At 40.1% G+C, this 11,263-nt stretch overlaps 1 protein-coding gene across 2 annotated transcripts in view; it reads right to left on the reverse strand.

The window, feature by feature from the left end:
- Positions 1–11,263, reverse strand: part of JPH1 (junctophilin 1) — an 81,970-nt gene that overhangs the window by 70,061 nt on the left and 646 nt on the right. For both annotated transcript variants that reach the window (XM_057363954.1, XM_057363953.1), the window contains exon 2: positions 4,223–4,979. In XM_057363954.1, the coding sequence (XP_057219937.1) occupies positions 4,223–4,979 (757 nt within the window). The remainder of the gene's footprint in view (positions 1–4,222; positions 4,980–11,263) is intronic.

Here is an 11,263-nt window from a genome sequence, read left to right on the forward strand (position 1 = left end):
TGTGGACACAAACTGTACTATCACATGCATGTAATTTCAGCTCACCCTAGAAATCAGTTTGTTCAGGTCAAGCTGAGCACACACCAGGCAATGAATCCAACAAAGAAATGGGCAAATGAACCCTTTGGTACTCTTTCTTGAGACTCCCACATGCTTCATACAACCCCATCACGCAGCACAGCATACTGAAGCTTACTCTTAATCAAGTTTATTGAAAAATAAAAGTGGGCTCTTAAGTAACTGCTGTACTGTGGGCACGGGTGCTCTGGGGTGGACAACTGAGCTGGAGATGCTGCCCAGCGACTTGAAGCCAACACTAAGTGTCCAAGCCCAGGCTGGGGCAACACCAGGACAGGATTCAGGGGAAGCTGGAGTTCTCTGGATCATCCTCAGCACTGAACATTACACAAGCCAGCTCCAGGCCACAGGGACAGCACTAGAGAGCAGGAACCCAAGAAAGTCCATGTKGTGGAGGTGGGCTCACTCCCAAACAAAATTTTTATACTGGGTCTCCACTAGCAAGTCAATCCTGCTGCACCTTACTCCTGCATCCACCTCTAACTATTTGAGGCTCCTCTGCAGCCCCACAGAACAAAAAAGCCTGCTCGTGAGACAGGATCACAACCAGAGTTTCAGCAGTTTCTATTAAAAAATAAAGGCTGAAACTTAGCTACAGCATCTGTGGACTTGGACACAAACATGTTAAAAATAAAATTGAGCTGTCTAAAAAAGCTGTTCTGAAAAAGAAATCGCTGCAGAAGATGACAGTTAATCCCCCTTCAGTGCTCCACTTAAAAGGTCTTCCTGACTAGAGGCTTGCTAGTCACTGCTGTCTGAGCACAGACAGCTAATTAACAAGGAGGAATTGCTCCATGTTATTAGTAGCAAGATATTGATTTTACTGTTATTTTGCTCTCGGAGCCAGTCTTTTGCCAGCTTCTTTTCATCTGTTGGGCACTGCCATTTTCCCAGACWGCAAGGTCTCCAGCCAGCATAATTTGTTTGTGTAGTGCCTAACACAAAGGCACCATTATGCTTCACCAGATCTCAGGTGCTCATGTAATGAGAGCCCATTGCAATACTGCTTTTAAGGTGGTCCCAAGCTCTCATGGTGTATCATGACAATACATACACTTCACTTAAAACTCACTCAAAACTTAAAAGTACTTTTAAGTATTTAGCTTCTGTGAAAAAGAGAATTAAAATAATTTAAAATTCTTTAATCTGCTTGTTCTATGACCTGTAAGATCAATGAAATGGAAGAAATACATACATATCTGTGTAGCTGAAGCTAATTATTTCCCTGATACGGAAGCTTTTTATACATCATATGATGTTGCAAACTGCTATCTTTTGAGAAATGCTGCTGCCATATCCAAAACAGCAAGTGGAGTACAAATGCCTCAAAAACCCAAAAGCTAGGTCAGGAGAGCCAATGTAAATTCAGGTTCAGAGAAGCACTGTTTAACCCAAATTTTTTTTTCTTTACTGTGTATTCAAAACTGCCATTTTAGAAAAGGAAAGATTATTAAGAAGGATTTTTAGACATAAAAAGACATCAGGAATATGAAGCAAAACAGTGGTTGGTCTCGTTGAAGACTATGTGGACATCTGTCACAGGTCAAACTACCAGCCAAACCTGTCATAACCAGCAGGGAGCTATGAAGAGGAGTATGGTCTGTTTCCATTTGGCTGAACAAACATTTTGGGAATAAACAATGCAGGAAAAATAGCACACAACTACAAGCTGCATTGAAAAGGAAGGATTTGGATGAAGAGTCAACATTTCCAGCTCTTTGGTTTGACGGCTTCAGGGGTGAGAAAAGGCCTACATAGTGARTTCTTCCACTAATGGAATGGAAATCTACAGTAAGCATACAGAGCTGGTGACATCTGTCCAGTCTGAAACACAGAAGGCCACTGGGCAGTGAGATTATGCCATATGGGCAGAACCACCTTTGTATTACACAGAGAAATCACAGAAGGCACTTCTGGACTTTTTTGTGCAGTAGTAATTGTCAGGAAACAGACAAGACCACCATCCTCAAACTCATCTAAGAAGACACTGCAAGAATGCGACTGTCTSAAGAGTTAATATATTATTAATACATCAGTTTGGTAAAAAATACAATCACAAACCAATATGGTTCTCAAGTGTCAGTGAGACAAAAGTTCTTTCATCTTGAAACTGTACCAATCAGGTCAGCCTAGATCTTAACAACTATTTGAAAYGGGAAGATTTTCCTCAGTGCTGCTCTAGAATCTGTTCCAGATGATCTGGCTCTCAGATAGTTAGAGCTACTGACCCCGGCACTATGACAGTCCCTTAGTTCACACAGTGCCATGGCCTTGCTCCTACTGGTACTCAAAGCAACTCTGAAAACTTGAGAGACAGGAAGGGTCTTGCCATTCTTACTAGGGGAATCCAACACGAATTCAAAGGTGAAGTTAATATTATCTCCATGCCCGACTTGGTGTCAGGTCTCTTGGCCTTTGAATCAGTGCCAGAACAGCTGGTGAAGGGCTACCAAAAAGAGAGAAAACGTGAATCTGCAATCTTGGATGTCTATACTAGTAGTCAYGGGAATGTTTCAGAGAGATTCTCAGCTGAAAAACCAAAGGGAGAGATCGCCCCAGGTCACAGCTGCATTACAACTGATTCCTTCTGCTGCACTTTCAAAAATGTATTTTCAAGAAATAAACATGGTTTTCATGAATTGTTCCAAAAGAAGCAATRTGAACTCTGTCCTTCACCTAAAAATCAAAGGGAAGGAAAAGCAAACAAAACACTTCAGAGACACTTCTTGAAGAGGAAGTGCATACASGTGCCTTGGAATGTAATGGTCTACAGCTTTTTAATAGCCTTATGTAAACTCAAAGTGGTGACTCCCTCTTTCGATCTCACTGCCTCATTTTTTTCAGAATTAGGTCTTATTATATACTGACAGAACATGAATGGGAACCAGTACTTTCTTAAAGTTAGCTATTACTGATCTGCTTTACTAATATGGTATGCTGTCACATAATGCCTTACATATATTTATAGCAGTAACCGAGTATATGCTACCCTTCAGTTACTTACGTGACCAGTTCTCAGAAAGGTCCTTTAACGGTATGCTACATTCTTCATGTTAGTGTCTCAACTACTTTTTGCTATGAGCATTTCATAGATTCAAGCTATCCCACTTAGCCAGTTTTTGGTATTGTCTGTATTCCTTATGACTGTCAGGAAAAGGGCAGTCACTGAGAACACACTAGTGACCACACTAAATTAGGAATCAGTTGYTCAGCTTTAAGAGTAATATGACATCCCCTTTCTAAAATAGTACGAAGATTTTCTTTCATGCACATTTCTGGACTTTTTTTTAATTCAAAGTGTATTTCAAGAAAAGCCTGCGTAAGTAAATTAACTAAAGCCAGCAACAGAGAAACTGCCACAGAAGTTACTGGAAGACAATAAAAATTAAATATCTTTTTAAAGAGCTCTCAAACATTACAATAATAAAACCTATTAAAATGGTCTGTACTGATTTAATTTTTTTCAATTCCATTTCAAASAACTTTGCTTAGGAGTCATTTTTTCTCCACTACCAATACCCATACACTTCTCCCATCTCAAACACTTGGTAAAGGGACAGGGAGGTGACCACTGCTATTTGAAGTGGTGGTTGTATGAGCAGACGAATCGAGGAGAAGCATCCTCCAAAATGAAAGACTCCTCATACAGAACTCTTTTGGCAGAYACTGCCCTGCCAATCAAATCAACAGCCTCTAAGCACATCCTAAACCATTATTTTTATGCCGTTCATACCACAGATAAACAGATGCATCTCAGACAAACAGATGCATCTTAAGATGTCTGTTGTCAAATGGGAAACTTCAGTGAGTTCCAGATGCTATCGAAAAAATCAGCAGTACAATAAGCATAACTGGTGCATGCTTATGGGAAAACATTAAAACTTAACCTCACATCTCTCAAATCATTTACTTATTTCCTCACCATTTTTTTTCCCAGCAGACTGAAAGGCAAGATGCAGCAGCATGGAATTTTATCTTCACAGTATTTTATGGAACTTACACAAACTCTTCACTCAAATCAGCTGAAGTTCTACATTTCACATGTGCAATGCCACTAAAGTCAATGGAGCTACACATGTGAAACTGAAAGGTGAGCAAGTGCTCACTAATGCAAAGTTTTACAACCTTCCATTTGATAACTTACCTYGAAGTTGCAATTTCCACTTTGGTTCTTGCCATGGCAGCTGCTCGCTGTGCACCCTCTATTGCTCTATCCACCTTTTCTCTAGTTTTTGTGTTTCGTATTGGTATAAGTTGCTTTCTTATTCCACGGACCAAAATGTTATTTTTATACTTTCCCTCTTCTTTGGTGCCATCTGGAAACATGGTACATCCATATCCATGCCTCCTGTTATTCAGCCACTCTCCTTCATATTTCATCCCATTTGAACGCTCACTGATACCAAAACCACTGCGCTTATCATTCTTCCATTCACCCATATATGCTTCTGTAGTGGTAGCATCAACGTGGTCTTCCAGAGGGCTATAATCACAGTCACCATCTCCAAAACTAATCGTAGAGTTGGCGTCACTAGAACTAATTCTGCTCATAGCAGCATCGCTCCTGACAGAGCTCCGTTTGCTAGATATCGATGACCTAGATTCCGATTTTCTAAGTTTTATACTACCAAGAAGGGATCCTCTTCTGAATAAGCCTCCTTTTTTCTTAATGCCCATGGCTTCTGCATCACTGTGGAAATTGAGCACAAATCCTCCTCTTGTTCCAGCCGGGCTGTCTGAAGTGACGTCATGCAGAACAGTGCCATTGCTCTGCTCACTGCGAAGTGATGCCAGAGATGTTCGCAGAGGTGAACGGATCACAGTGGCCATGCCATAGGGTACACTCTGACGAACACCATATCCATGTCTCATCCCTCCTGTCCACTGCCCCTGGTAGGTACCTTTTAAAGTAATAAGAAGTTAAATTTAGGAAGCTGTAGAAAACCTAGACCTGTACATCCAATATGCTACATGCATTGATACATTATCAGCTCTGCTTTTGGTAAGAAGAGATGCACATAACATAAACTACTTTTGTTACTTGTTTTCCTTATTAATTATTTTTCCACTAAGCAAATCCTTCACTTTCACAGCTGAACTAATTAATTTTGGCAACTAAGACACAGTAGCTACAGTCATAAGGATTTTTAATGGACCTGTCCAGGGGAAAAAAAAATCTGGAAGAAATTTCTAAAGCAGGACTCCCTCAACGTTTTTTTAAGGTGGACTGATGGGAAGGTGGATAGCAGAAACAGAGACACATTATATGGGAGGGAGAAAGGGCTGGGAGGGAGAGAGGGCTGGGAAACAGGGAGAGAGCTGGACACTCACAGCCCTTGTGTGCTGCTGCTCACAGAAGCAAGTGGAGAAGTAAACATCCTGTTATCCTGGGTTTAAGGTGACTACAGACCTCTTCTTGCCAGGAGCTATTTCACAATGCACTAGATTGTCTTTAGACGGACCTTTAGATCCACTGTCATAAACCTACTGTAAAATTAAATCTTTCAAAATTTTGTGTGGATTTGAGTGGACGAACAAAAGATTCCTTTCTATTTATGAACTCTTCATACCAATACTTTCTGGTATCCCCAGTACATAAACATGCACTGCATTCTGCATTATGTTGTGGCAGAGGGATCAAAAGCATGAATTCTTTAGCCCATTTTTTTGCCTTTCATTTGCTCTGCAGTACGTAAAAAAGGCAAGGCAGTAACAGAATAATGCACAATATTCTAGCAATTATTTAATCATAACCAGTCTTGTAAAAATTTTAAACAGCAATGTAAAGCAGGAACACAACAAATGATATGAAATGTCATATCCATGCAAAGCTGCACTGGAGCCAAACCCCACCTTTATCAGATTACTACAGCAATATTTTCTTGCATTCTCAAAAGACATTTTCATTTTGACACTTGCCAGTGTCTGGTCTCTGAAGGCCATTTCTACCAGAGGCTGCAAAGGAAGGTGGCAGGAATGCCTTAACGAGCAAATATAAGACAACTTGCTTTCTGATACAATTTCACTCTACTTCCCATTAAACTGCTTTAAGCTCCTCAAAATGAAGTCTCTCACCCACCTAGTGTGGGTTCTTTTTTTTTTTTTTTAAGCTACATTGAATCTGAATATTTTTACAGAGGAATAAATATGCAATCTTTATTTTTTTAAAAATTTTGATCTACTTTAATTGAACACATATTAACTACTTAGAAAAATAAATATCAAATGTCAGATTCAGTGATGATTGAATCTCAAAGCAAATGAATCTTGGAGCTTCATCTACAACTGCAGATACTTCACAAACATTTTCAAAAAAATTTATCAATCTCTTTCATATAAACATACTGTTTTGGTTGTGTATGTGTCCACCATTGATCAAGTACTGCATTACCCTTTACCTCCTCTGTTAAGTTGGATTCCAATGTTAACACACAATTAAATTTTTCTAAGTCTGTTTTCTTTATTATGTAATACTAGATAGGTTCYGAAACCTATCTAGTAACTGTTTTGTGTTGGGAGAAAATTCTACCAAGTGGAAGGTTTTTGTTTTAACAGATGGCTGCTGACACAAACAAACAACTTTCTTAGTTTCTTTCTCATTCTCTGTATCCTGGATACCTACTGCTGTACTGGTTGTAAGGGTGCTGAATCTAGGAACATGATTATTTTAAAAAACTCAGCATATGGGGAAGAACAAATAGAAACACAAGCACAAAGCACTGGTATGACATGTTCTCTAAATACTGCAAATATACAGCAACATTCCATTTTATTTGTTCTATTCAACAGAAAATTCCCCAAAATACATTAATATTTTATATGCATAAATTACTTCACTTTGTCCCTAATTATTTCTGTGATATGTAATGATATACTGGAACTAAGAATCTGGCTACTTATTGCTACAGATCAAAACCCTGCTAATATTCCAAACAAGTTAATTTGATTTTGAAATAATAAATCTAAGTCTAATTTTGATTACACCACAATATTAAATTAGAGCAGCAACTCATAATTATAGCTCTCCACGCTGCTATCACAATGCCAGACTTCAAGTACAATCAACCTATTCCAGTACAAAATTGTAAGAAAGTATGAAAGGTCAGAATTTTTGTCTTACTAATATTTTAATAAACATTATATTAATTAATGTAATTCAAASCTCAAACACTTAATTAGTTTAGGATTTGCATTATTCACTACTCTAGAAAGAAGGGAAGTGGTTGCTGCTGTCCATAAGGGCATCAAAACAAGAACAATTGATGTGCTGCTATCCACTAGTCCAATTTTCCTTTCTATTGGGGGAAATATAATCAATGCCAGTTTCTTCTAAAGAGAAAATAGTCAAAAAGGAAATGGAAGATTCATACTAATTCGGCCCTTAAAAAGTATATTTAGGTTGAATATTATGCAGTGTTGCAGGTAACTATTAATCTCTTTTGTCACTACAAATCTATTAAGGGAAAGGTTTCCAATACTAATGCTAAAAAGCCAACTCATTTTCCTTGTTTTTTTTAATTCACATTTTAAAGGAAAAATATTTTAATGCACTTGGAGGGCAGTGTCCAGAATGTGGATAAAAGAGCCTTGTACAATAATTTGACTGACTATATCMGACTTCAACTGCATCACCTTACCCAATAAATTTTAGAAATCTTATAACAAGAAAAACTATGTTAATATTGCACTATAATTAAATACAACTATGTATAAGACATGAGAAAAAAAGCTTTTCCCATATATGAAGATGAAAACATATGCAGTATTTACCTATCTCTCTACATATCTAGACATAAATGTGAATGATATATCAATAAGCCCACCATATTCTCTTTCACCTTATACCACMGTTGACTGTTCAAACCAGTTCCTCTACAGGTCAATTGTTAAAATTTTAAGTAACGCTGTAGTTACTAATCTAATTTAACCATAAATTATTTGACCATAAAACAATAACATTGTTTAGCACCTATTTTTCAAAGGCTAGGCTTGCTATCCTTCGTAATTGTTAAACATTCAGCCACCACTCCTGACCATCCATCTGGTGCTTAATTGGTTCTCTTGAAAAGGCGTTCATATTTTAAGCCTAMCAAATATTAGAAAGTACTTTTTCTTTTCTTTTTGTTGGCAAGTTGCTGAAAGATATAATTTCATAACCTGTTTCCTTAGTTACAGTGTGCCATCCCTTGTAAAACACCCTTGGTACATCTTACAGCTGTAAATGTTGTTGCCCACTTGCAGCTAAAATTTAAAACTACAGTGTGAAAAAAATCTGAGAGGCCAAGGACCCATTTAACTACTCCAATTGCTTTTATCCTTTAATATTCTGTGGTTTAACATATTTGTTGTTACATCAAGATTTTTTACATGCTTTTCTGACTCAAATATTAAGTAGGCATAGACCTAGAAAGAAGACCTTTCAGAAATCAATGAACATACGTGACCTTCGCTTAGGGTGCTTTAGCCCTCTGCGGAATGACAACACGCAATTGGTTTTTGCTGTTGTTGGAAGGACCATAAATAACCAACTTAGACATACTGAAGTTTCAAATTAGGCTACAGTCCCTCCTCCGGTATGTTTTGCATCTTCACACACATTAGMAAAACCTAGGGAGTTTAAAAGAGGCAGAAAAATCCAGATTGCTGCAGGGGACAGACTGATGGGCCACTTAAAGGCCCAGTGTAATCACATGCAATGAATGAAAATATCATGGTTTATAATTCACCATCTTTTCCTCAGAGATTTGACTGAGTGACAATTTTAAGCATCTAAACACAGCATGACATGTATTACTCATGTCGTGAAAAGTGTTGTGTGCAAAAACACTGAGGAACACTGTCAATGCTTATTCTCCTTTCCCTCCTTCAATGATATTTTATAATACCACCAATGCACTTTAGAGCAACATAATGGGGGTGTATTAGAAACAAGAAAAAAGAAAAAAAACTGGCAGCAAAGATGCCTGGACCATAGTGAGTTTGAAGTCAAATTGGCAATTGGCATAGTCAAGAGTTATTTCTCTATGTTGGTATTCTCGGGTAATCATAAAGAGGGAGTTATCATGCAWATGTTTTAAATTATGCTAAAGATACATGTGTAAATCTGGTTTCCTTATAAACTCATTGCAGAYGTTCTTCTGGTGTGCAAATACATCTATTGTTCCCAGAGCATGAAAACAAAAACACATCTGCAAACATCTATGACGTACTGCTCTGCTTCATTCATGAGTACTTTCATTAAAATCAATGGGACTTCACACCCTCTCTTCGTATGAAATGCAACACGCAAAAGACTGGAGTCATGACAACAGATTCCAGCTAACACTGTGAACTGGATCCTTCCTATGCTGTTCCAAGTGTAACTATTATGAGAATTTATCTCCAATTGTAATCAATACTAAGTTACAATTTTTTTAAATCCACCAGAAGCCTAAAGAAAAAAGGACAAAAACGACTCTATTTTGAGAAAATAATTTCCAGAAGATTTACTGGAATGGCAATTTATTTTCCAGAACGAAAAGGAGGGGGAAAAAAAGCCCCTGCTTGTGATTTATTAGCCAAAGCAAATACAGCAGGAATTGAAAATGCATTGCATGATGAAAGTGAAACTGAAATTCTGATCTCTTTCATACTTTGATTTTGGTGGTTCCCCCCCTTATTGTTTTTTTAATCCAAAAGCACGTATCTCAGTTGTCTTTCAATATCAGAACTTTCCACACTAGGAAATAATTTTTTGTTTAGCTACAAATATCTATAAACAAGGGGACAGAAAGGTACAAAACCTACTGTTCATTTCATTTTCAGAAGGAAATAAATCTTACCAAACTCACTACATTTTGTATTTTGGAAAAGAAAAAATTGGAGCCCAACTGTAAATACCTCATCTTCTGCTTAGGACAAAAATACTCATTCTCCTGAAAGTTTGACCAGAGATCTTCTGACAAAATTCCTTTAAGAAACCAACAAAAGTATCAATTGATATCTGACACATGGGTTAGTCCTTTAGTCACATCATGTGAACAGTACCTCTGATTTTGGAAAATTCTGGTTTTTGCATGTTAACTAAACATGCTGCTGGACGCTGAAACAAGCAGCATTTCTGTAAAAAAAATCCCAGCAACTCTCTAGTCTTAAAACTGAGATCCATTTTTTCTCCGCTTACAATGGAACCTGTTTCATTGTTCCAAGCTGAAGAGCAACTCCAGAGAAGTCGCAGGTGGCACTTCCACAGATGCCAATGATATTACAGCACCAAAGGCTGAATTAAAGAGTATCAGGCTTATTTGTGGCGCAGAGCATTAAGTGACAGAGGTGCAAGAACTATGAGCACTCAAGTAAGCTCCAGTCCTCAGTGACCTCAGTGAACCCCGACTTCTTGACCGCTCCCGACCGGAGCAGGAGGGCGGATCGCCGGCCCCTCCGCCAGCTCAGCCCCGGGACATCTGCTTTGCCGGGGGAAGGGTGTGAGAGGCAGAYCTGTGAAACTGCACTACACACCTGGTACTTTCAGCAGGATGCTTCAGACTATCCCGTATTTTGGTAATAACCGGAGTTATTACATGAGGATGAACCCAAGTTTCATTGATTTTACGCAAGCTGCGTACCCACTCCGTTAGCTCCATCCTCCTGTTTACAAGCCGAGCGCACGAGTGCATAAAGCCATCCGTGCCTGCACATCAGCGCGGCACAAGAGCTCTATTATAACAAGTTCTTGCCGTTTCCACACGAACGCGTCGCGCAGGGGGCGAGSTGCCGGAGCTCGCCCGCTCCCCGAGCCAGGCGCGGCCGCCCGGCCATCGCTACAGCGGGCAGGGAGCCCGGCAGCCGCCTCGGCGGGGAGAAAGGAAAGCCGTCTGCAGGCGGCCGTAATGCGGATTTCTACCAGCTGGCCGGGAGAAAGCGCCCAGCCCGGGCAGCTCAGCGCGCTCGGAGCGCAGCCGGGGCCGGGCGGCTCCTCACGGAGCGGGGCGGGGCAGGCGCCAGGCACCTGTGGCGCTTCCCGGCCGCCAGCGGGGCCTCGRGGGCGCCGAGGGATCGGCGCCGGGAAGGGCGCCCGGCCGCGGGCAGAGGAAGGAGAAGAGCCCCCGGTGCGAGGGCGGCGATGAGGGCGCGGGGGTGGAAGGAGGGGCCGTTCCCGCGGCGCGCCCACGCAGGCGCGCGCCCCCCCACCCCCCGTGCCCGCCCC

This window comes from Malurus melanocephalus, unplaced genomic scaffold, assembly GCF_030028575.1.
Source record: "Malurus melanocephalus ecotype Western Australia unplaced genomic scaffold, MMel_1.1 scaffold_32, whole genome shotgun sequence".
Lineage (NCBI taxonomy): Eukaryota > Metazoa > Chordata > Aves > Passeriformes > Maluridae > Malurus > Malurus melanocephalus.